This window comes from Phoxinus phoxinus (genome assembly GCF_949152265.1).
Source record: "Phoxinus phoxinus genome assembly, chromosome: 2".
Taxonomy (NCBI): domain Eukaryota; kingdom Metazoa; phylum Chordata; class Actinopteri; order Cypriniformes; family Leuciscidae; genus Phoxinus; species Phoxinus phoxinus.
Genome location: NC_136877.1, coordinates 6,973,729 through 7,001,523, shown reverse-complemented (window position 1 = coordinate 7,001,523; position 27,795 = coordinate 6,973,729). Strand labels below are relative to the sequence as shown.

The window sequence follows — 27,795 nt, the reverse complement described above, 5'->3', positions numbered from 1 at the left end:
TCGGTAAAGGCGTCAGAAATTGCGTCTCTATGCAGGAGATCTTTGACGGAGGAATGCCTGTCTCTGTTTTGACTACTTTACACATTTTATAAGCTCTTCACAAGTTTTCAGCTGATAAAAATAATATAATATGTACGCTCATAAAATAAGCTTGTGTAGCCCAGCACACAGCACCGTTTTAGATATTCGGTAAGTTCCATTAGAAATTATACATCATAACAGCCGTGTTTTGTTTGATATCTTTAGGTTCGGTCTTAAAAATGACAGTGTGACTGGATAGCAAACAAGGACTAAATGTATCAATTTCTTTTTTGGTCCGGCACAAAAGAACCAAGGGATGCAAACAAGTTCGAACACACCCTTAAGGTGATGATACACAGGGCAACTCTTTGAGCAATATTGCTGGGCAATGTTACCGAGCGATTGTTGCTTGGGCACTTTCCCATTGAGAATGGGCAACAAATTTCTATCTGGATAATTTAGATCGGTCGTGGGCTCTGTGTCTCACCTGGTTGCCCATTGACGGCAATATTGCCCAGCAACATTGCTCAAAAAGTTCCCCAGTGTATTATCACCTAGCATCTGTGATTCAGTAAAGTGAGAGAACATGTTCTGCGAGGCACTGTAGAAGTCTCGTTCTTGCCTGTTTGTGAGGATGCTGTTGCTGCCGCTCTCCCAGTCAGCTGCAGGGTTGGAGCGCAGCAGCTTGTTTTTACTGGTGTCCAGCGGTACGAGCAGGTAGACCATCAGGCTGGCGTAGTGGATGGCCTGGCTGAACACTGTACTCTCCTCGTTCTTCACCAGCTCCTGTTGCTTCTCTTTGCTCAGACTGGGCCAAGCACGCAACTGCTCTGCTGCAAGGTCCATAGCGGTCCGTTCTGACTCACTGGATGTGGTGGACAATGTACTTGGTTCCTGATGAAGAGATGGGATCCAGGGTTAAACGATATCCCTTTTCTACTGAAATGGTGTCAGAGTTGGTGCTTGCTAAGGTTTGTGTGGACCTCTATCAAAACCAACAACCTAATTGACAAAGATACTATATTCCTAAACAAGGCACACCAGTCTTTGTTTACAAGCCTTACTTGAAATAAGAGTAAAAAATTGTATTATCTTTTTATAACTTATAAACATAACTTATGGGTGGGTGGTTAGATGGGTGGATGGATGAATTGGTGGGTGGATGGATGGATGGATGGATGGATGGGAGGGTGGGTGGATGGATGAATTGGTGGGTGGGTGGATGGGTAGATGGATGGATGGATGTATAGGTGGATGGATGGATGGATGGGTGGGTGGATGGATGGATGGATGGATGGGTGGGTGGATGGATGGATAAATTGGTGGGTGGATGGATGGATGGTGGGTGGATGGATGTATAGGTGGATGGATGGATGGATGGATGGATGGATGGATGGATGGGTGGGTGGGTGGATGGGTGGGTGGATGGATGGATGAATTGGTGGGTGGGTGGGAAGATGGATGGATGGATAGATGGATGGATGGATGGATGGATGGATGGGTGGATGGAAGGATGGATGGGTGGATGGAAGGATGGATGAGACCAGTAAAAAAGTTGATTTCAAGGCTTTACCTTGATCTTGGCAGTGATGAGTTGCTTGTCCTCAGGAGCAGTGAGGTAAAGCGCTCTGATCTGGTTTTGCACCTCAGAGTAGAAGGTGGCCTCCCAAAACTGCTGACTGGTCCAGATGGGATGGTCTTGTATGCAGGTGTAGGCGAACTGATCCACTCCAGCTGCCAGTTTCTGTAAGCAAGAAGATGGATCAGCGGGCAACACAATGTGAAGGAAAGTCTGGCAGACTGCTAAGATAAACATAGGGCCTGCTACTGTCTACATAACAGGTCAGATCAGCCGAGCTCAGGTCCTCACAGCTCATGAAACCAACTGGGCTGTAGAGCGCTTGTAAAGGAGTCCATTAAAAAGCATGGTGAAAACAGGAAAGTAACACACTGTTGCCAAAGGTTTTAGGAGCAATCAGTCATTTTTAGTGGTCATAATGTTCTCAACACATACAGTAGGCCTCATACGGAGAGAGATTGCAAGGCAAGACTTTGAAAACATGACCATAGTGTTATTCTGTGCGCTCCAATGCAAACCATATCACGTGTGGGCCGCTTACTGACTCAAAAGGGCATCTGCTAAAGTTATGAAGGCTCTACTTATTGTATTTGCACATGCAGAGCTTTGTGGATCACACACCATGCATGACATCTTTCTCACCTTCCATTGGTCTGTAAAGCTCACACCTCAGATCAGGTTACCATCCAATGTCTTCTTCTCAAAACCCATACAATATTATGACAAACTGCCTTTGCTACTTAGTTTCCCTACAACTAACCAAACCACAATCACAAGTGAAATGACGGATGGAAAGAGGGAAAGAGAAAAAAAAAATCAGGAGCAATGGAAAGATGGAGACAAACATAATAACCAAGAACAGATTCTGGCTGTGTCTCAATTAGCATACTTTACTAGGCATTGAAAGTATGTGCTTCACTGATGATAATAAGTATATATATTTGAGTACATAGAAAATGTATGTATGAAAAACAATTTGCTAGTATAGGGTGATATTACCATGTCCTTAAATTACATTCTAATAGAATAACAAATACGGTTGTTGCATACTGTGTGTGTTTGAAGTGCTAGCATGAAATCATTTTAGTTTCCCCCTTCAAGAATCATACAGCAGTGGCTTATTATCTGTGCTTGGGTTTCATTGACTAAGCATGCATACACAAGTATTTTGACATTTTGAAAAGAATGACTCACCAATAACCCACAATTTTTTTTAGTAACAGCTGAAACCACACATATGCAAAAAATCACATATGCTGGGTGGCCTTATGATCATGTTAAGGTGAAATTTTATACAGAGAAATCCCATCCCATAGATTTCGTCATACAAAGCGAAAGAGCAATATGATATAATATGATATAGTGGGTGAATTATGTATATTCCGATGTTCTGATGAACTACTGTATGCCTTTCTCCAATGACGTTATAAGTTGTTCAAAGAGTTTGTAAGGATGCTGATTTTTAGAAGGCAGATGTCTGACTCTGAGATAGCGAACATTAGCAACACATTATTAGCTGTTTGATAATGTAGTCAAGCAAAAAGGCTAATCATATTAATTACCGCCCAACGTTGTAGAGAGCGATACATACAATGCATACAATTCTTGAATCAGTTTCTGGTTCAAACATATGGTTAAATTAAACCAATATTTCCACTTTCCATTGTGTAGCATTTACAAAAGTAGACCGAGTGGATCAGGTAGTCCGAGCTTCTGTGATTGAGTGGAATATTTTGCATATACAGGTGAAATTTAAGAGAACCATCAAACCCCTTTTCTATTTCTCAACATCTTTTGGGTAATGTTATATAATCAACCATGCATGGATCCAGTGGAAATAGTACACCATCTGGACATCTTAGCATAGTGTTTTTAACATTACATAATGTGGTGCGCACTAAATGCAATATTGCATTCTATTTACGAGACCGCATGCAAACTAGGACACAACCTCTGAAACCGTTTCACGATAACCTCAATTTGAGAATAAATCATAAGCCCCAATCCTGTATTTCTGTCAGCCGTTTCACAAGGCTGACATAATCCATTTTTCCTTAAGTATGGCCCTCGATCACTGGGAAATTACCAGCACTGACATTAATGTGAAGGTTTGTTTGGACAGTTTATCTTTCCCTATGTAGCCTGGAATGTCTAATATGCATTTCAACACCACAAGACCCAATAATAGAGACTGACCCATGTCAAGCTGTGCTGATAAATCCAGTTCATCTATAATTTTTTGCAGAGATAGCTAAAGCTGGCCAGGTTAAAGCTTTGAGGGCTTGCATGTATTATTGGCCTGTCTAGACCCCATTTCCTAAAGGCTGACATACAGATGGAGCGGAGTGAAAAGGGGCAATAATTGCAGCAGGAGGAACAGTGCAGTTGTTATTGCAGGATGCGGACCAGGAACACACTGCCAGAGATGTATTATTTGTCTTCAACATGGTTGTGCGCGCCATCTGACTGGCAACAGATGTGAGTGGATTGTGCAGATCTGATGGTTCTCCAACAACAGATGTGAGGGGGTCAGTTTGACCTCTTCCAACTGTACAGCCTTGACGATGAGAGAGAGAGAGAGAGAGAGAGAGAGAGAGAGAGAGAGAGAGAGAGAGAGATTGTCTTGACAATATCAAGATGGGCGACTATACATTCCAGGGGGGGGGGGGGGGGGGGGGATTTATTTGATCAGACTTTGTGAAATTGTTATTGGCGGGTAAACAAAAAAAAAGCCTCTTGTTCATATTGATTAATTCAAATGAGCTAAAGTAAAAAATGTTTTACTTCATTTCATTGTGTTCAATCCAACTAATATATTTAAAGCGGAAGTGTACGTAATCCATTAGTTTTAACACTACATGAATAATTCTTATTGACTAAACTAACTGGGCAGTGGATCTGTAGTTCCCAGCATGCTTGGGAAGGAACTGTATTTGGAGAGTAAATTTAGGGATTAAGTGTTATTTTAAAAAGATGTTACTGTTTAATGCTCAGTTATGTTGGACATTTAGAGCAGTTTCTGCAATGTCTTTGAATTTCAGTGTGCTTGTGTAATAACTAAATAATAACTAATAATAATGTTGGTATTGACGCCAGTCTTTTCTTATTTGTTCATTTTATACATTGTGTATAATGATGAATGAAAATTAGGAAATTAATTAAAATTAAGAGAATTAAACATAAGAAAATTAATGAAACCTCTGTAAATTATAAAAAACATTAAGATGGACAAACATAGGAACATTTAGTTTAAAAATAAAGTTGTTAAACTTACTAGGTTAAATTAATTTGACCTATACCAACAAAATTGTGTTGACACAAGCACGCAACTAAACTGATTTACTTTGATGGATAAAATTAAGTGTATTAATTTTGAGTGTAGAAGATGTGGAGTAAAAAGCGGTGCCCTTGAATGGGTTGAAGTAAAGCTGCACGATTAATCTTTAAAAGGTCGCAATCTCGATTTCAACATCCATGCAATCTTATTCTTAATGACAGCGATTCAGCTATGAAAAAAAGAGCCATAGTGACTTTCCCGATTGCAGCAACTTCCATTTTAATTACAGATATTTTGTGCCATTTTTTTGTACTCCTGAACACATGGGATGGGAATCCTGATTCATTCGCAAACACTGTAAACAATTCTGACCTCCCCAACTCAAAATGTTCTAGTGACTGGTCTGGTCACATCTACATTTTTCAATTGGCCCAAGTGAAATTCTGCAAATTGCTTAAATTAAATTTGCAGAATTTCACTGATGTGACCAGTCACTAGAAAATTTTGAGTTGGGGAGGTTAGATTTTTTTTTTTACAGTGAAGCAATATTCCAAATGTTTATGATGGAAACATGGCTACTGGTGTGGTACCCTTTCAAAATATACTAAAATGTATACTTTAGGTACTAATGTACACCTTTAATATACTAATATGCACCCTGTAGGGGTAGATAAGGTACAATGATCCAGGTTTTGAAAGGGTACAGGCCCAGACACAGCTTTAGTCTGTATTTTCAGAGATTTTCTGCTCAACCACTGCATTCAATGTATTAGGTGATGGCTCATATGAACTTGTGCCTACACTCCTATTGGTAGTCACCGCACATTTGCATAAAACTGCTTAACTTTGTTGCATCACCAACATCTTGCATACTCTCCGTCACTAATGTTACCTCAAATCACCAACCATCGTGGAAAAAAAGAGACTTCTTTAATGCTTTTTCAATGCAAATCACCGCTATTCTAAACTCTTGAGATTAAGATGGTTAAGGAACATGGTAGCTAAGGTCTAAGGTGGTCTATAAGCTCCAACCACCTTGAAAAAGAAGGTCTACAAGCTGATCAACTAGAAAACATGTAAATCCAGTCACCATCAGAAGCTGTTTTAGCTGGAATTTTCCTACAGGGATCAAAAGCAAATGCTTCATTTGTGTCAGAAAATAGAAAAACAGATCTTGCTTTGATCCGTGACCAGCACAGTGTAATGATTTACCAACATTATGGAACAAATCCCTGCTTACTTAACACTAAGAGGCATTCCGCTTGCAGAGCCAGGAAGGAATCGAAATAGTCAAATGCAACTGCATTGCGTCTACTTGAGCTAAAAGACATCTAGGATTAAACAGTGCATTTACAATTATGATTTATGTCAAACAAAAAATAAGCAACAAAAAACATCAGGGCAAAATGTTAAATGGTTGAACAAACAGAACGGTCTGGCCCATCGGTATGCAGGACATGCTGTAATCATGTCCCACAATGCAAAGTAAACAGGGGAAGGTCAAGCTATGGTCAGCAAGACTCATGACGGTTTTATGCTAGCTCGTGGATTGACAAGAAATGAATGTAACGGCTCGACAACAGCAAACACACCAAATGATCTGTGTGGCTGAAACACTTGTCTGCTGGAGACAGTGCCAGAGACATCTGTGGTACTTTCAAACCACAATTGTACGTGCGAATGACATTCATTTATTATTTCAAGACAGATACCCGATACTTTACATAACGGATTTACAGACATAACATTATTTACTGACAAACACAATGGAAAATCTCTCCCTTTCCCATAATACAGTCACGTGGAGTCGGGTGACGCGACACAGTGGAACTGGATCTATTATCACCTAGCCATCTATTTAGGCCTATATATCCACTCATATTACAAGGTTTTAACATTAAGTAATACATTTAATGTGATTTGTCAGACATACTGTACATAAATTAACAATTACTAAACCAAATGCATTTTTAAGTACACTATAACGGTGTTTATACGATTATAACGGCGTTAAGTCTCTTTTGCTCACCAGGACTGCATTTATTTGATCAAAAATAGAATAAAAACAGTAATATTGTGAAATATTATTACAATTTAAAATAAACATTTTCTGTTTTAATATATTTTTAAAATGTAATCTATTCCTGTGATGACAAAACAATAATTTTAGTGTCACTTGATTTCAAATCAATCTAACACGCTGAAAAACTTCTCAAACAAATACCCAACATGTGAACGGGCAGAGAAGGCAGACATTAAACATTCATATCAACATCTCAGGACAGACTACACACAGGTACAGGATGTAATACACTCATAAACATGCTACAGGTGCACAAACTTAACAAAACAAGCTCCTGAAAGATCCACAACCCTCCCAGACATCACAGCAGACATAACTTCACACAGCGCAGCAACAATGATGATATCGGTCAAGAGTGAAGTAATGTTTTTATATAGAATATTCACTCAAATACAAAACGTTCGTAGACCGACACGCTCACTGAAAGAGAGCATGTTGAGTGCGTTCCCATGTCCAATGGCATGCAGACCTTGACTACAGAACAGCATAGCCCTCTGGGAAAGACGACAATGTGCTGGAGAAGTGCCACGATGACCCAGCTAACCGAGTGAAAGTGCAAAACATGTGGATGCCCTCTCACATTCTCACAAGTATACACACACACACACACACTGACACACACACACACACACACACAATATTGCATGCCCGAATATATGTAAATACATCAAAATAATGTGACAATATAGATCAAAACTGATTTGTTGCCCTCATGTTACACAGTGAAACTCTTTTTCCCAATTCTGTTATTGTGATTAAATGAAATATTAGTAATGTAACAAAAAGCATGTCGAATTGATTGAAATCAATATATATATATATATTTTTAGTTTATCAAAAATGAACTTTTTAAGGGCCCAGTGAAATCCTTTTTCCTTCCCAAATTGCGCTTTATTTTTCCCAAATTCTGTGTTTTTCGTTTTTCTGGAGTCCATTTGAAAGGTTTAATTAAATTTTAATAAACATTTCTAATCAATTTAAAGAATTTCTAATCAATTTAAAGAATTTCTAATCAATTTAAAGAATTTCTAATCAATTGAATTCATAAAAATTTAACAATTGAATAATTTATAAAAATGTTTACAATAATACAACCATATTAAATGTTTTATCTTTTTCAGAAATTTTGTGTTGGACGTTTACATTTGTCTGGATTTATCATTTAATGCAAATGTATTATCAAAAAACTGCTGGAGAGCTGTGGCATTGGTCGCCAGGCCCACACTAAAACCAACTGACCTAAAATCCTGCACAAAACTGATGTTATTAAACATCAAATATGTTTTGATAGGTTGTGATTGTGTCACGCCGTGGACAAACAAATTATTTGATGCTCAAAACTTGTTTATACAAGAGAAAATGAGGCCAAAATAGAGTAACAAAAACCAGACTGTGACCTGATTTTTTCCATATCTACTATCCCCCACTATAACACATGTAAACAGTCTGTATACAGTACGTCATCTTTAACTGTTTCATGAGCAGAGAGGCTCTATTTGAATGATGAGAACGACAGCTCCGTGTGTCAGCGACCTTGCTTATTAAAGATCAATTAACTGCCTGGAGACTGAGCTTTTCCCAGAAGAAAGAGCATGAATCAGCTCAAAGGCTAAACGAAGTGCATGCTGATCACTTGCGAGAAACCTTTTGACCTGCTATGGCAACTGACCTGCCTACATATTCATGTCGTGTGTGTGAGAGCGCGTGATTTCTCACAAGGGACGTAATAACGTATCAGGTGTCACTCCCAGAACCAGACTAGTTGTTTTTCGTCCTACAAGACTCCATTTGAGGTGACTTTGAGGTATCCATGGCATAAAAACATTCTCAAGCAGAGGAACAATGAGCTAAGATTAATTTAGGTTACATAAAAGCACTCATTTACAATGCTGAAAAAGGTTTAGGCTGTAAATCATGGCAAAGAGGTAGTTGTAAATGGAGCGGATCTTTGTGGGAATTGCTTTGTTGACTTTGTGGTCGAGTCTTTGATTTCCTTTGGCTCAGAGGTAAATAAAAAAAAAGGTGTTTACTAAGACAAGCATTGCAGTTACTCATACTTAAGGTTAGGGATTCAAACAAACCCGCATAACCAGTTGGTCATTCATATTCAGCCATCTGTGCTATGAATGACACCTCGAATCGCGTATTTCTATTATTAAGGGATCAGACTCGCGCTTCAAGAATGTAAAGGGCAACATTGAGCTCAAGCGCGTCTGCGGTAATGTCCATACTTCAGTTGGGTCATCCTTAAGTAGTGGCAGAAGAGAGAGAGAGAGAGACGGCGTTCAAGCCTTTATATCCTGCCAAGCCAACACTGAGAACCTCAATAACGCAGTCTGGTTTAGTAGAAGGCTACTGAGAGTGAAGGGGAGGGCATGTGGATCACAGGCTCACGGAAAAATGCATGAAGGTTTAATTGTGGTGCGACACAGGGATCATCTGAGGATAGCCCTGAATGCTGCATTCAAAGTGCATCTTGCTGGGGTTAGAACTGATTTCAGGTGATGAGTGAAATATCAGTTGTGTTGACCATAATAATTTAGCCTGTGGTTTGTGTGATATCAATGGCATAAGTCTACTAAGCCTAGACCTTTCTTTAGCACTGCAAAACAAGCAAAGTTTTACTGATCTCTCTCGACAAATGTGTTGTTTATCTCTATCACGAATCCGTCAGGTCTTTTTTTTGTGTAACGCTTTAATCAGGATTCGCTCTTACATAAAAATGGCAAATGGGAAACAGGAAAACAGAAAAACAGGAACTTCAGGGTTTAAAAAATAGCTTTCAGATGTCTTAATGAAAGACTTGAATTGTTCGCCTCACCGCACGGAATCCATGGCTCTCGGGAACAGTCTGATTGGCAGGTGCATCTCATCGACGAAAATGAACAATGACTGGACATACTGAACATACTGTATCTCTATAACTACTTGGTGGTGCTTGGTTGCACTTGAACAATCCCTGAGTATTAAACGGACACGACCCTCAACCAGCACTGCTCATGTTAAAAATATGAATGACGCCTCAAATCGTGTTTTTTTTTAGAAAAGTTGTGCTATTGCTTTTCTAAGCATTTCGCCTGGTGGAAGATAAACGGTGAACTCAAGTAAAATTCAATTATATTGATAATTTCTATTATATTGATATTGTTGATATATAATCACAACATTTTTGGCCAAATTGTGCCACCTTACAAACAAGCACAGCAAACCTAGAGCTTACAGTATATATATATATATATATATCACGATTCAATACATATCACGATACTGAACTCACGATACGATATTATTGTGATACTCCAAAACATATGATAAAAGGTTAACAATAAATGTACTGTTGATTAAAATGCTAAATTTGATATTACATTGTGGGTGTACATGAATAAGCTTGGATTTGATGCTGGTAACCCAATGCACATACTCACAATTTGTATCAAATTTTCTATTTTTATTAAAAGCAAATACCCCACCCCCCCCCCCCCCCCCCCAAATCATGTAGCCCTACCTAGTATACAACCATATACTGTAGTGTAGCAATGCCCTAGCAACCACCCAGAACACCCTAGCAACATGCTAACAAATACTCTAAATACCTGCAATATCCTGGAAGATCTGAAGTTCTTTCTAACCTCTTCAAGGTATGACATTCAAGTTCTGACAAGTTAACAAATTCTGACAAAAATCTAATTTGCTAACCATTGTTGATAGTTTCCTGCAGGAATTACAATCCCAAAGGAATTTAAACCTATTCCTGGATAGAAGAAACAATCTTATCTTATAAGTATTTGGGTTACATTGACTATGCAAATGTATAATGTAGTGTTACAGTTGCTATTGTTACAAGCACTATTGCCCTAAAAAATGAACATGAGGGTCACCAACCTGATATCTGATTTCATCACGTCTCTCTGTTCACAGTGAGTCATTGAGGACGGATCTTAGAGCAACCCACAATTAAAAAGCAACAGAGTCAGTTGTGTCTGTCTCTATGACAACAATAATGTGGGTACGTGATGGATCGGTGTTGAAAGCCAGACACTCTCCAAATCCCTGCAGCCTCTGCTTTCCCTTTTCCCACTGAACCACGGAGAAACCAAACTAGGCTAGAGTGACTGTCACACTAGTTAAAGATTTCCTTCAGTGATGAGCTGAATGGAGTGGATAACAAAGCCTGAAGCCAAAGTTCTACTGCTAAGTTATTTTTCGTTCTTCGCTTAGGGATACAATACGTCACATTTATTTATCGATTTAAAGCAAGCAGCTTTACAGTAATAAACATGAAAGTGTCGCTTTCAATTAGAACTTCATTTTTTGCTATAAAGCGTCTCTCATAATGGCCTATGTGAAAGCATTTTGTAGCAGGAGAATGAGCAAAAGCAAGAACTAGCTACCTCTATTGCACTTTTTTACTATTATTAGAATCCTCTATTGTTCATGCGAGTTTGAAGGTTTACATAACATTACTTTATAGTAGATATGGCCACCCCAAACTAGCTTTGTGTCCCATCTTGGCCACCCCAGTAAAAATGTCCTGGATACGCCACTGCTCTCCAGTGTGTTCATGTTTTTCCTCGCATCTGACCTCGATGGACTAAACAGAAGAAATGAAGTTGCACATCAAAGAAGGCGGAGCCTCAGAGCCACACCCACCTATTATGTCATCACTTTTTCAAGTTCATTATCCTATACATTTATACATAGGTATGTGCAATCCCCTGGGATCGAACACACACACTTGAGTTGTTAACGCAATGCTCTTACCACTGAGCTACAGGAAAGCTTTTTCTTCTTCTCGATTTCGCTAGAAGTATATAAGGGCGTTAAGAGTTAAACTGAGCAGATGGAGACAGGTGGAAAGTGCCCTCTTCTTCCAGCATTAGTGAGTTTCAGTGCCAGTGTTGATGTGCTGTGATTAAGCTTTGGCAAGCGGTTTCGAACTCTCAAAATTACCTCCAAACGAACTTCAGTTTGGCCTGATTTTGTTTGAAATGACGTCACACCAGTTTGTTTTTCTCTCTTGATTTTGCTAGAAGTATATAAAGGACAAGTTCGGTAATTTACACTTAAAGCCCTGGTTTCAGATCGTTATTATTATTAATATTAATAATCGCTTTCCAACAGGTTTTATCTTAGTTTTTGTCCAACTCCATTGACTTGTATTGGATGTGCTGTGAGGTACAAGTCAATGGAGTTGGACAAAAACTACGATAAAACCTGTTGGAAAGCGATTATTAATATTAATATTAATAATAATAACAATCTGAAAACAGGGCTTTAAGTGTAAAATACCGAACTTGTCCTTTAAGAGTTCAACTGAGCAGATGGAGACAGGTGGAAAGTGCCCCCTTCTTCCAGCATTAGTGAGTTTCGGTGCCAGTGTTGATGTGCTGTGATTAAGATCCAGTAACTAGAGCTGCCAGTATGCCTGGACCAGTCTGACCTCAACTGTTACTTACCCGGTAAAAGGCCGTCGTCAGGGGCAGCAATGCGGCGGCCACGGTGTATTCCTCTGAGCTGGAGCAGTCCTGGAGTAAACAGAGATGAGGAGATGTTAGATGATATCACTGAAGCACATAAGCTGGTGATAAAACAAGCTTTGGCCAATTGTGCACAAAACCTGACATCACTTGCTATTTTCCCATGTTATTAGGTATGACAAAGTACTGGTTGCATTTCCATAAATCACATTTTTTCTTTAATAAATAAACATATACATATGGGCAAACAAAGAAGTCAAAAGAGGTTTGGCTTCCATTCAGTCGGATTTGTATGCTTTCGAGCTGTTTTCATGCATATGCTTTTAATATTTTACATAATCTTGCCTCCGACACAGTTTTGAGGCTGTTCCAATTTTCAATTTAGGAGTAATTTCATATTTTAAATTCTTAACTGACATGACACCGTCCCATTTAAACTGAACAAAGCTATTAAATCAAAACTTGGGTTGTTGCATAAAAAGATCAACTGGTGTGGGACTGACATTATATTTTATGAGGATCCTGGAAATAGTGAAAGCCAGATGACTCTGCTTTTTAATGAAAAAATAGCTATTGGTTTTTATAGCTCCATGAAATGTCCCCGATTCATGATTTGTTGTGTATGATGATGTGGCACTGCAAAAAATCAGTGAAATAGACGAGAAGGGGAAGAAATATCCATGAATTATTTATCAAGATGTGTCACTTCTATGTGTTCTATATCATCTTATATAGGAATGAAGATGTTGTAAGCAGTGTCAGGATTATATTTCAATACGCAAACCAGCCACCACCTCTGCTCTCTATCCTGGCATACACATCTGAATGTAAAGACAGCAGTAAATCTAAAACATCGGTTCCTGCACAGATCCCACATGCCTGGCCCCCCATGCGTTATTCCTCTTTCAGGACGTCAGGTTTGGAATGAACGGCGTCGTTTGCCAGAGGAGCTGAAACATTCCAGCATTCTAAGCTTCTGTGCACAATTAAATCACTTGAAATGAACTCGGAGCAAAGCCTGTAATTCTTTACCATTAAAAGATCCCAATTATTCTGCGGGGAGAAATGATCCTGCTGCTCAGACTAGACTTTCCTGAAGAAAACGTCAGTGGTGCTTGTCTGTGGAGAACTCACCATGATGCTTACTGGTTGTTTACTGGCCTAAGAATCCTATCAGAAGTTTGCCAAAAAAGTAATGTGGTACAACCAACATGTAAAAAGAAAGGAAAACAACAACAACAACAGGGAATTACATAACAGAGGGGTCAATATGTCTCTTAAAATATCAGATAATTTGACCTTTTTATGATAGGGCTCGACAAGGACAGTTGACATAACTGATCAGGCCAGTGTTGCATCGTCACGAAATCGTATTATTTTCACGCATTTAAGCCTTCACAATTTTAATATTTAAGCACAGGAAGACGTGAAAGAATACGCAATTTGGTACTTGCAGTTTTTGTGCACACACAACTGAAGCGCACACGTAGAAAGTCGTGTCTCAGACAGCGCGCGGACACTGAATTGAGTTCTCTTTCATGTCTTCTTGCGCTTGAAAGGACACATTCACACACAATTATGTCAAGATATTGGAGAGATATCCTCATAAGCTAAGTCTGTTTTGTCTTAAGTGAATTGTAAAGCATTGAGAAATAAAACGTGTATCAGTATATTAGATCTGTGCATTTAGGTCTTAAAGTGACAGCAGCCTAATAAACCTGCTGTTGTCTGCATTTTTTAAATGCTAATCAAATAAGACAAAGAAAAAAATCACGTACTGTTCTTGAATAACTTTTGTAACTTGAATAAGGATTAATCCATATTTAATTTATACAATAAACAACTATGCAGTGTTATTTTACATTTGATTACTTTATTCATTTTCTGTACCTGAAAACTACTGCTAGACAATGTGATGTGGTGTGAAAAATGAATGAATAATATGTAATGATATAATAAAAATTAGTTTGACCAAATATAAAACCATTTTTTTTGTGGACACTGTACTGTGTATGTTACTGACCCATTACACTGATCTTCTAGTTAACACATATTCAGCTCAGTATGTACAGTGAGCACACACATAACCTTTGTACAGAACAGTAGACATGTCACTCATGGTGTGAATTATTGTGTCACCGAGAGACTTCAGGAAAGGTCAAAAGAGTGTTGCTTGTCTGCTTCTGCTCATTCAGGAGTAAGGGAGGATGTTGAGTGACTGTGACTCACCACAAACTATACGTGCCGCTGCACAAGTGTGAGCAGTTTGGATGGAAGTCTAAGGAAGAGCACATGGAATGAGACACGTCGTTCCCAATAGTTCAGTCTGCTATGGGATCCGCAGTCATATCATGTGACTCACTTGCATCCTGTTTTACTCCCATATAGGCAATGTGTTAACTTCCTGTAAACCAAAACCTTTATTTTGATTGCCTTCTAGGAATGGCTTTGACACAGCACTTTTAGAAGTCCAAATGCAGACTTTGTGCACATGACAAAATTGCTTCTCTGTAAAACAGAAGTTGTGGTCAACCTACCGGTAATTGTAAAAAAAAAAAGCATGCTATTAACGTTGTAACAGAAGCCGTTTCACTCGTACATACATCACAATAAGGGAGAAAAGATTATCGCAACTTCAGTTTCAATAATTGCAATTTTTTAAAATGTTTTTAAAAGAAGTTTATTCAGCTTACCAAGGCTGCATTATTCAAACTCTAAGCCAGCAATTTAGATTGATTTCTGAAGGAACATGTGATGATGATAAAAATTCAGCTTTGCATCACAGGAATAAATTACATTTAGAAAATATATACAAACAGAAAACAAGTTATTTTAAATTGTTAATCTTAATTATTACAAACTTTTTTTTTATAGCAGTGTACCTCAAATGTAGCATGTTGAGGACAGGTGTACTTTTCCCAAGCAAACAAACTCACAATTTATGCTTGGCAGATAGAAGAAACCACACCATGGCATTTAAAGAGGGACCAGAGCCATACAGTATCTAGAGACCAAGATATCATAGAGACTTAGGGTTAGGCTCTTTTCAATTGAAACGGAAAGGAACCAGTCATGAACACCCAATCAACCTCTTAGCAACCAGCCAGAACACCTTAGCAACCATCCACAGCATCCTAGAAGTGTGGTTACTTTTATAAACACAAGCACTACTTTTTGTTACTTTTCTAGTTACTTTTATTGCAATAATGTATACCATCTCAATTGTTTGTTAAAGGGATAGTTCACCCAAAAATAAAAAATGTTTTCATAATTGACTTTGAAAATTGTATGAAGTTCCTTCTTCTGCTGAACAAAAAATAAGATATTTTATGAAATGTTGGTTACCAGACAGTTGATGGTAGCCATTGATTTCCATAGTATTTTTTTCTTACGATAGAAGTCCGCGTTTCTATTACCGTTCAAATTGCGCAAATTGAAATTACGAATTGAAAATACGCTCAATGGAAACACGTCAATTTCGCAAAAACTCCTGTTTTTGGTGGTTTTTCAGGCAATTCGAAAAATAAATATTTAGCAAAATGGCAATGGAAACAGTTTTTGCGCATTTACAGTCACCTGACGTAGAATGGGCGGTGTGTTCATACAGAATATGAGACAGAGTTGTTTATTAAATTCATAAAAGACAAAAGAATTACAAGGAATACTTGATTCTAAATGTCAAAGAAATGCCACAATCAAGAGCTTTAAGCAGAAATGAGGGAGAAACACCCAGAAACTCCTCATATGTGCCGCTCACAGTTACCTTACCATTAATGCTTGGATAACACACATACGTCTCCTTCCGTTAATAATAATAATGGCCAGTGCGGTGGCTGTGATATATAAACCTACCGATGTCCGTTGCCATGATTTTTTTAAATGACTTATTGCGAGAGGAAAAAATTATGTTTTAGTCACACAACATCATTTCGCAATAGTTTTGTATCGGTATTTAGAAAAAAATAGCAAAAGTTTTGCGCAAATCTGTAATGGAAACGCGGCTAATGGCTACCGTCAACTTTTTGATTGCCAACATTCTTTAAAATATCATCTTTTGTGTTCAACAGAACTCATACAGGTTTGGAACAACATGAGGGTGTGTAAATGATGACACAGTTTTCATTTTTGGGCAAACTATCCCTTTAAGCCAATGAGGCTGAGCCAAACCGGAATCCCGTGGCCTCCTCATGTTTACCTGGCCTCATGGGAAGGTGTCCTAGAGAAGCTGCACTTGTTCAACATGGGAATGATGCACTTCACAACTTCCCAGCACATCTATTTCTGCAGCTTTCACAGAGCATTGCGTAAGTTCATCTGACTGCAAAGTCAGATATCACTCACTGAATGCTCTTTCCAAGAAAAAGAGTTTAGCACAGTGGGTCTCCTGCTCTAGAGTTCACATGGAGCGGTGGCAAAACAACTGCAGACAAATGAGGAAAAGAAATGAAATCAGCAGGTGGTTCACCTAGACTTAAAAAAAAAAAAAAAATAGATGGTGTGAGACCCCAGTGAGCCTTGCAAACAATTATCACAGGACTCATTTGAATGAGCAGATAACAAGTTTACTTTAAAGGAATCGTTCACCCAGAAACTGTTGTTGAGCGCTTGAGAGCGTTTTTTTTTTTCAGTTGAGACACTATATGTGCTATACGTAATTTCTGCGGAACTGTTACTAGTATCTGATTTCACAAATAGATTGTTTTTGAATATAAAAATGTCGACACAATGTAACGTACTTGCTCTGCCATTCGATTTGGAAGAAGAGATGTGCTTGCTGTTGTCATCAGTTATTGTTGTACAAGCAGCATGTACTGTAGGAACTCATAGTAAAATAGGCTTATATCATTTCCTGAAAAGGCTGTGGACTTATCTATCAGTATATATATAAACCCACTATTGCTATATATATATATATATGTGGGGTTGTTAGACAAAAAAAGTTTTGTACATTTATATTATACATTTATATTATAAAGCCAATGGAGAGAAATAGTTTTGGATAGTTGTCATCTGATAGCTAAGCTGTACGTAGGCCTTATGCAGGTGAAACTCGAAAAATTAGAATATCGTGCAAAAGTTAAAAGCATTTATTTCAGTAATTCAACTTAAAAGGTGAAACTAATATATTATATAGACTCATTACATGCAATGTGAGATATTTCAAGCCGTTATTTGTTATAATTTTGATGATTATGGCTTATAAGCTTATGAAAACCCCAAAGTCAAAATTAGAATATTGTGAAAAGGTTTTCATAAGCTGTTTTCTCACTTTGCATGAAATGAGTCTATATAATAAATAGATAAATGAACTTTTGCACGATATTCTAATTTTTCGAGTTTCACCTGTGTATTAGTTTTTTTTTTTTACATAACTGTTTTCAACATTGATAATAATAAACAACGCTTCTAGAGCAGCAAATCATCATATTTGAATTATTTCTGAAGGATCATGTGACACAGAAGACTTGAGTAATGATACTGAAAATTCAGCTTTGCACCAATACATTTTTAAAACATTAAAATAGAAAACGGTTATTTTAAATAATAATAATGTAATAATATTTCACAATATTACTGTTTTTTGTTGTTGTTGTTGTTGTATTTTTAATGAAATAAATACAGCTTGGGTGAGCATAAGAGACTTCTTTTGAAAACATAAAAAATCATACCGATCCCAAACTTTTGAACGGCATTGTGTTTATATACAAAATATTCTTTAAACAGATATAATACATAGAATAAGTAAGTGGCTCATCTCCTTGTATGTGTCACAGTGTGTCATTAACTTAGCTTAACTTAACACAAGAACCACACATGAAACATTTCTGCGTTCCACAGGCAAAAGAGATTCATGTGGGTTTCAAATTACATGCGGTGGGTAGATGATGAAAAGACTTAAAGGTTTTCATGTGGACTATTGACTTAATTGAATGATTACAGGGCACCTTCGGCAAAGGCTGCTTTACTGCGCTGTTTAAAACGCCTGCAGAATGGATGTGCAAAGCTCTGATCTCCTTCCCTTCACCCCCAGCACAGCATAAAACAAATGTGTGACTGACAGGCTGAGTAAGTGTTTGCAAGGGCCCCCTGCCGATAAAGCTGGCCCATAACCCTGCGGCTCAGGAAATGACTGGGATGCCATAGTGCATCTCCACTTCAGAGCATGCCAGACCTCTGCTGGGCTTGCACAACATTCAGCACCAGAACCCGACGCAGCTGGACACAGTAGAAGAAAACAAGATTCTGGAAATTAGGCTTATTAATGGTCTCGTTATGAGCTTGTTTTAAACATGATAAGGTCTATAATTTATAGCCTGGCGAGAAACGTACAGTTCAAGAGCACTGACTCTCGTCTAAAGATGAACCCGGAGGTGTCCTTTATGTTAACAGTCATCAACGGCAAACACCCGAAGAATGCACAACAAATATTTGTTAACAGCTCTCTGACTTTCCGAGAAGTTGCATAAAATCAGGCAAGCTCCACTGGGATCTTGCGAAGGAGGGATGTGGTACCACGGCTCTGTCTTCATCCGTCACACACTACACAAACCGGCCGATCTCAAACAGATGGAGCCGCAGTCCAGGCGCCTGAGAACATACGCTTGTTTTGATGACAATTAAATTGTCTACATATTACAACAAACACTTTGGAAAAAACAATAAATGTCATCTAGCATTTAAACTAAAGCAATGTGATGATTCAGGGAAGTAGGAATGGATGTCACAAGCGTGTCATTTCTCGTTTGCTACTATCACAATACAAATGGAATGCACAGTTTTAAGTATTTCCATATCTTGATGCTTTCCTTCACAGATATTTTTTTTAAAAATCAGACTTTAAACCTGAGGTGAATTAATCTGATTAATCATCACTTATCCTGATGCTTCTCTTCATGATTATTAAAAAATAAATATATAACTTGTTTTGTTTAACCTTTAAATTGAATTAATCTGATTCATTTATTAATAATTAATAGCCTAAATCTCAAATGGTAAATGGACTGCATTTATATAGCGCTTTAACAGACCCATGGCCACCAAAGCGCTTTACATATTGCCTCACATTCACCCATTCATTCACTCATTCGTACACAGACGGCAGTGTCAGCCATGCAAGGCGCCATCCAGCTCGTCGGGAGCAGCTGGGGTTAGGTGTCTTGCTCAAGGACACCTCGACACTTGGTCAGGTGGAACCGGGGATTGAACCACCAACCTTCCAGTTTGTAGACAACCTACATGAACCACTGCCTCAAAAGTGCATGTTTTTGGAAAAGACACCATTAACGTCTACATGGAAACTACAAAAATGTTTTTTGTAAAAAAAAAATGTTTTTTTGTGTGCTAAATACAGGTGTAAATGGGGTCTGAAGAGTTTTGAGCTTGTCCACTTTCAACCACTTCCAGAGGTAGTGAAAACACACTTGACCAAATTGCTTTCATAGTGTAAACACTCATGTGGTCGAAAAAGAACACAGTGGAAAAAAGAACACAGTGTTCGCTGCAGTCTTGTGGAAACGAAATCTTCTTTCGTCTCCGGACACGTTCGTATAAGTTACGTGGTGCGACTAAACTAAAACATTGAATTAGGTTATAATCAACTACACATCTTTATTATTGATGTTCACTTTGCAGTGCAGAACATTTAGTTCCTAAAGTTAAATTTTCAATAATATTATCGATTTAACTGCATTGACACTATGGGCCCTATCTTGCACCCAGCGCAATTGACTTTGAACACCGACGCATGTATCATTCCTATTTTGCACCCGCGCACAGCGGACTTTTCCCTCCACAGACGCACGCCGGTAAATTAGGAAATGAACTTGCGCTCGCGGGGGCGGTTCAGCGCAAAGAGGAGCGTGTTCCGGCGCAAAACTTCCCTGGTGCTATTTTCCAGTTTTAGAAAGCAATTCCGCCACTGACCAGGAAAAAAACAGTCTAAAGACAGTGGCGCTTAGTGATATGGTATTTTAAGGGCGCGTGCTTGGCCATAATGTTAACGCGCATCCACTTTGATTCTCTAATATAAACAGATGCAGCAGTTTTCATTTTTGCAAATTTATCACACATTATTACAAGGAAAAATATTAACACACGAGGGAAATCATTGTTGTGTCCGTGAAGATGTGGAAAAAAATCTATCTAGATAAAAAAAAAAAAAAAAAAAAATCTAGATTAGGCTACACATTTACCCAAATTATATGCCTGTTTAACCGAAGCTAATTTGGGTGGGTTTCTCCCATCATCCCCAATGTCACTTCTCTGTGTTTTACGGCCCTGACGAGAACGTTGGTCTCCTCGGCTGTGAACCGCTTCTGGCGTGCGCTGGCAAATCCGCCGTTATAATAGCGATCCGCCATGGAACAAGCGCGCCTGCTCTTAAAGGGAATGTGAGAGGACGCTCTGATTGGTTTATTTGACGTTACGCCCAAACCACACCTATGAATAATGAAGCTACTTCAGACCAACCCCTTTTAGATTTGCGTCGGGCGCAAGAGTCATTTATCCCGCCGGGAAAATAGCAACAGCGCCGGGATCCGCCCACAAAGTTACTTGCGCTTTGCGCTTTGACACTTGCGTTTCAGATCGTTAAAATAGGGCCCTATGAGTCGGAGTGTACTGACGCCTTTCCGCGGTTAAAACAACATTCCTTCATATGTTCATTCATGTTTGTTTGATGCTATAAATGAACTAGAAGGAAGAGATGATCGGTTCACGAGCAGCTTTAACTGATGTTCTACAGCGATCTGTCACGACACATTAAAGAGCCACAAAACTGTATTTATTGTTTAAATTTCTTTTAAAAAAATTACCAAATTTGAACGGTGAGACTTTGTTTAATATGTTTAATATAAAAAGTAACCGAAAAGTAAGCTGGTATGTCCTGTCTGTCAGCGTGTTGTCAGTGTCCTCTCTGCTCCACGATGTATTTTTCACTGCGTGAGAACATGGTGTGGCGTGAGAGCGGCGTAGCTTGTCGGACATAGCAACAGTAACTAAGGGGGGCGGGTCTTTGCAAACGGTCAATTGATGAACTTTGCAACATTGACTCTGTTATTGAACTGAATTTAAAACATTTAACTAAATGAAGCTGCATAATGACACTTATCTTCTGTAGAATAATAATAATTAATTTGTTTCATAATTTTCCAACACTGTAATTTTCCCGTTTCATTCATGTGAAGCTGCTTTGTATGGTTTACTGTAAAAAATAAATTCGACTTGACTTAAAGGGAACATTCTAGTTTGTTGCATCACTCGCAGTCGGAACAAAAAATGTAAAACAAGCATGTGACACAATTTCACTGAAGCATTTAAAACGTCAGTGTGCGTGTGTCTGTGCGATTATGTCTCCAGCTATTCTTAGTGCAGATATAGTAACAAAAAACATAACTTGAATAATCACTGGCGTCACTGTTGTAGCTCTTGGTGAAGGCGATGAGAGCACCCGCAGTGTAATATGAAAGCAATTAGGGTGTCCAGGCAATCTGCTATTTTTGTTTGTCTTACAGCTCATCTGAGACAAATCCATTGACCTCGGCGCCACACATGAGACAGAGTCATGACAAACTATCCCGAAAATGTGGAGCTCTTTTATAACGCTTGTTGCCTTTGCACAATATAGCAGTGCAAAGAGCAGTGCTACATTACCATGAAATGCAACAGGACAATTATTAAAAAATTCTTGCGATGCTTTCCCTGATCTTGTGAGCGAGGTTATCAAATAACTAGGCTATAAACTCACATTATCTGCTCTGCAATGCAAGTTTTGTTCTTCGAAAACACGCATACCTATCAGGAACCTAAAATTTATGTGAGCTCCCCAACAAATCGCAAATACCAAACACTCCAAGGACACTAAGGTTTAAAAGGAGACCTAAATATTTATGTCCTACATAAAATAAAAAAAGTTTCCAATGGTACGGTAGTAACAACATCGATATGATCTCTGCTATTTCCAATGAGAAGGAGAATATTCCTCTTAAAGTCTCAAAAAACTGGGTAACACTTTATTTTACGGTGACATAAGCCTCATGCAGACTGTCAGTCCAAGTTCGATATTTGTGTGCATCCAGTTGGAATCCGTTTATATTTAGCAAGTGTGAACGGCAAAAAAAAAATCACATGAAATGGGATTTTTACAAACCAGTTTTGAGCTACATTCATATGTGCTTTGAAATCAAAGCGTATTTCTGGAAATTTGTTTCAGTCTGACTGTTCTAATGTGATTTTGCGTGGTTTATGTCACTTTCTAACGCCACGTACAACTTAAACATATCAGAAGTTTTATAGGAAACATGCTGAAAGTCACTGCAGATGCAAGATCTTTTGAAAAATGTATGCAAATAACATCACAACATTCATTTCCATCAAGAGCTGCATCAGTTTTTAGTGAAGATCTTGTATTGACAATGCAAGAGTCCAGCACTCTGTAAAGTTTGCTCCAGACTTTCAATGAATTTCAGGTCTGGACTCAGCGGGGCCAATTCATGTGTGAAAATGATTCTTCATGCTCCTCACAACCATTCTTTCACAGTTTGAGCCTGATGAACCTTGACATTGTCATCCTGGAATATGGCCATGATGTGTCTGTCTTCCAACATGCTTGTTTAAGAAATGAAAAGCTACACACTCCATCAGTTAGGGTTAGAAGAACTGTTGCCAAACATAAAACATGCTAGAAAAATAATATTCACTGCAATAATGATCCAATCATAGACTCTTACGCATTTGCCTATTTAAAGCCAAACAGCGACTTTTTTTGTCCGGGCAGTGTATTGTAGAATAAGTGGCTCATTTCCTTGTCTGTGTCATTGTGCATCATTAACTTTACATTAACAATAACTGTGTTGAATAAAAAAAACAGAAACAACACTGTGATTCTGCGTTCCACAGGCAATTTATTTCTAGCAGGTTTAGAAGAGGAGAGACACATTGACTCTCCATATGCTGCTTACCTTTTCCAATGTTATTCAGACTTCTACGTAATATAGCTTGTCATTTTCATCCCTGTTTCATGTCAAGTTATTGCCTGTGGTGCCAAACAACCTTTGACCTTGACACGGTCTCTCTACATGAAAACACTCTTGCTTGGGCCCAGCATGCTTGTTTCTGTCTCTCATCTTGATTAACAGACTCTGATAGCACATGCATTTCATCTTTTGAAAGCTGCTCCACATATGCATCTCATCTCTCAATGGAAAACAATACATTACAGACCTACGACGTACAGCTTAGCTATCAGATGACAACTATACAAAAATATTTCCATCCATTGGTTTTGAACTGTTTTATATATAATATGTACAAAACCATTTTTGTTTAACAACCCCACTCTTCTCGTCTGCAGATGTTGACATCCATGGCCCAAGCTGGTCTGTATTATTTTGACGAAAGTATGTTGGGAATGTCCAGTGACTCTATAAAAGTCGCTTGCTTTTTAAACAGCACAGCATCATTAAAATCCCCCCCCCCCCCTTAACCACACCGACGTGAAGTTGTAAAACACAAGGAACTACCAGCGGGACCCTACTCCGCTCTGAGATTAATGGCAATGTGACAGTTTATAAAGGAATGTGATGGACTAACACACAATAAGTCATGAAGCGCAATGACAAGAAAGAGACAGAGCTACGCAAAACTCAAACAACTTCACATAAATCAAGCGGACCTCTTACAGGAAGCTGCAGACCTATAGATCAGTGAGCTGTTCTGAATTGTGACAAACAATAATACCTTTCTGAATTAAAGCAATATTATTTCCTTTAGTGTAATAAAACCGTGCAATAAGTCAGTGCTGGCTGAAATATTCTGGAAAAATCTGGAACTTTCAAACTAAAAGGTTCATTTCGATTTGCCTTGTCAGAGATGTTTGTTTAACACTAAATCTGCTGTTCCCTTTCTAAAAAGACTCCAGGCATTGCATTTAATTAATAACCTACTTTACGTCATAGATCCTATCACCAGGAGGCCCCGTCGGCAGTATTTTAAAGGGAGAACAAAGAGCTGATGATTTTCCCTAAATGGTGGTTTGTGGTTTACACTTAATATATATTTTAAGAGACTCTTTCCACAACACGCATAACATTCTTCATCCTCCACTAACCTGCACTTTAACTCTATGCATCCATCCTACTAAAAATGTATAAAATATTTAAAAATATAATATTTGCACAAAAATTAAAAGAAGTTTCATTACCATAAAACTCTTTTGTGAATATTCATTTCAAATTAAAGTAATGTTTAAAATATTTCACATATTAAAAAAATATTGCACTATTAAAATATAACACTTCTGGAAACGCTACACTGAAAAAGTAAAATTCAATGTTTTAATGTTGCAACATCCCTGCCAGGACAAATCAAATGACTTAATTAACAGTTTTATCTTTTAGGTGGCTGGCTGTGGTAATACATTCTGCTAATATTGATGCCCACCTGTAGAGCGCAGTTCATCATGCGGATGATGTGATCAAACTGCTGGTGGTCCAGAATGGCACGGTTCTGCTGGACGTGGTGGCTGAGCTCATCGGTCAGGCACTGGCGGGCAGCTTTGCCTTTCAGGGCCCGGAGAGCCGCAGGGAGTGCCTGAAGAAACAGCAGTGGTAAGGCATTACTAAAACATATGCTTTTTAAGTGCGTACCATTCACTTAAACCAGACTGGGCCGCCCTCATCTGGACGCAGAAGTGGTTCGCTTCAATACATGGCCGCGATCATTCCAGCTAAATCCAGCCAGTTGACCTCTGACCCATAGTTAAAATTCCAGAACGGTTGTTATTGATGAGATTTTACGTCTAGACGAAGGCAGCACCCTCCGCTCAGGTTTACTCGGGCTGAGGTTGTGTGGAGGTGATGTCTTTACTGGCACAGAGAAGCCGTTAAACTGCAAGCACAACATTTTTACAACTGTAAAGGGATGCAAGCTTGCATTGTATAACCTACCATTTAAACCCAATGTGTGCAGGTAGCTGGCTACCATTCCAATGCAAACACACTGGGGATAGATCTCAAATGATGGCAGGCACCAAACATCCCCTGTGAGCAAATTTCCTTTGCTACAGGTAATTTGCACAAAGTTATTTAGACTAAAAATATGATAAGATGCTTTAGACAAACACCAGTCATGGTTAATGTTAGAATAATATTAGTATTAGTGATAAGGGCAGGGAAATTAGAAGAATATGTGTGACTGTTTGTTCACCCCTTTCCTCCTACGTTTGTACGACTTGCAGCTGGAGAGCTTTGCTTATCGTGCAACGAATGGCATCACTAATGCGAGCTAATCTGCATGCTGTCTTTTTCCAGATGTACAAGTGAATGTGTGGGTTTAATCCTTCTGTCATCACTGAAGTTATTGCATCACCTTCTCCGTCTCCAGAGTCTTGTTGTCGAAGATGAAGCCGATGCACGTCCGGACCACCTCCAGTCTACGAGCGCTGTTAAACACCGAGCTGGCCTTGCCCAGGATAGACACTGCATAAAAGAGAAGAACCGTTAACAAATGAAGAGGCCATGTGTTGTTATGCTCAACGCAGAGCAGAGTGCCTATAAGCGCCTTAACTGTGATAAAATCACATCTTAAGTGGCTTGTTGCGATTAAAACAGTTCGAAGGCAAAATAAAAGACACCAATGTAAGTCAAGTATTGAATTAAACCGCTTATATAAACAAAATAACCAGGATGATAAAAGACAGGATCGTGATCACCCTGTCAATATTTATTTTGCTTACTAAGTTAAGTCACCTTCATTTATAAAGCGATTTTTACAATACAGATTGTTTCAAAGCAGCTTTACAGTGATAATAGGAAATCAATGCAACAAAGATTGTTTTGGCTGAACAACTGCTTTAAAAGAAAGGAATTGTCTAGCTTTTCCGTTGTAAAAATCATTAGATATTAACTTACAAGACACCGCTTTCAACAGAAAACTTTTAATGCGTTCTGGCTGTTCATTTACACGACAACGGTGTTTTGGTGGCTTGAGATGATCAGTGACTGTACATTATTACATAACAAATAAGTAAATCAGAGGTTTACAACATTTTTTAACTGCCAAACAGTTAAAATCAGTGTTCCTAAAATCCAGACCTGGAGAACCACTGCCCTGTACAGTCAGTCAAGGTCTTCAGAGATACCAGAAACATACAGGAAGGGGAGTTTGATCAGGGTTTGAGTTGCAGTGGCCCAAAAGTTTTAAGTCGGCATGAAATCAAAACTGACCCTATTCATCAATTTTTCTTTTTTTATAACAATGTTCTGTCTTCATTATTTTCAATCAAAATTAAACTTCCGTTTCATGCTGACCAAAGCTATCCTGTCAAATTCATTTCACAAGATCTTATTATCTTATTTTATATATCCTTCCGTTCAAATGTTTGGGATCTGTAAGATTTTTAATGTTTAAAAAAAAACCTCTTATGCTCACCAAGTCTGCATTTATTTGATACAAAAAAAAAAAAACAGTAATGTTGTTAAATATATTATTACCGGTACTATTTAAAATAACTGTTTTCTATTTTAATATATTTTAAAATCAAATGTATTCCTTGTGATGCAAAGCTGAATTTTCAGCATCATTACTCCAGTCTTCAGTGTCACATGAATGATCCTTCAGAAATCATTCTAATATGCTGACTATCAATGTTGAATAACACAATAATTTTAAATATTTTTGTGGGAAACATGAAAAAATTCAAAAGTTTGGGATAAGATTTTTTTTTTTAAACATACTTTTATTCAGCAAGGATGAAAAATAACAGATTTCAATTTCAATTTCAATAAATATTTATCAAAGAATGAAATGTATCACGGTTTCCAGAAAAATATTAAGCAGCAAAAACTCTCTTAAACATTGATAATAAAAACCACTATTAATATTAAAGCACCAATAATAAGTGATAATAATTATATATACTGTATATGAGCCCGTCACTCACCCACAGGGGGTCCGGCGGGCACTACACACTTCCTCTCTGGACGGGCAGTGATGGGGGCGGTGTGGTGTTTGGCCAGGCCCTCCTGTACCAACTGCTCCACCCTCTCCTCCTCCAACAAGGGGAAGGGCACCACGTGCACCCGCAGGTGCGAGCCCTCGCTGGGACGAGGCACTTTCTGGAAGGCCATGTGGGGGTTCGGGTTCTCCTGCAGAATGCATGACAACACAACTGTTGAAATTCAGGATTTAGAGATGTTTTCTGGATCAGTGGCTTACTGTTTTTTTTCTTGTATAATTTGGAAAAAATTCACCATCACTCATCAGGAGCATAACTCTGTGAGTACTGCAATCTCCATTGCGTAAATGTGCTATTCGCAGTCATTTATGTTTACTTTATTCTGTGAGAGAAAGTTTCCAATAA

General features: G+C 38.4%; 1 protein-coding gene across 3 annotated transcripts in view; it reads right to left on the bottom strand.

The window, feature by feature from the left end:
* sbf2 (SET binding factor 2) overlaps positions 1-27,795 on the bottom strand; it is a 133,539-nt gene that overhangs the window by 39,658 nt on the left and 66,086 nt on the right. For all 3 annotated transcript variants that reach the window (XM_079604907.1, XM_079604908.1, XM_079604909.1), the window contains exons 14-19: positions 27,376-27,580; positions 25,803-25,912; positions 24,876-25,025; positions 12,417-12,485; positions 1,595-1,765; positions 644-915 (exon numbers count right to left, since the gene is read on the bottom strand). In XM_079604907.1, coding sequence (XP_079461033.1) covers positions 644-915; positions 1,595-1,765; positions 12,417-12,485; positions 24,876-25,025; positions 25,803-25,912; positions 27,376-27,580 — 977 coding nt within the window. The remainder of the gene's footprint in view (positions 1-643; positions 916-1,594; positions 1,766-12,416; positions 12,486-24,875; positions 25,026-25,802; positions 25,913-27,375; positions 27,581-27,795) is intronic.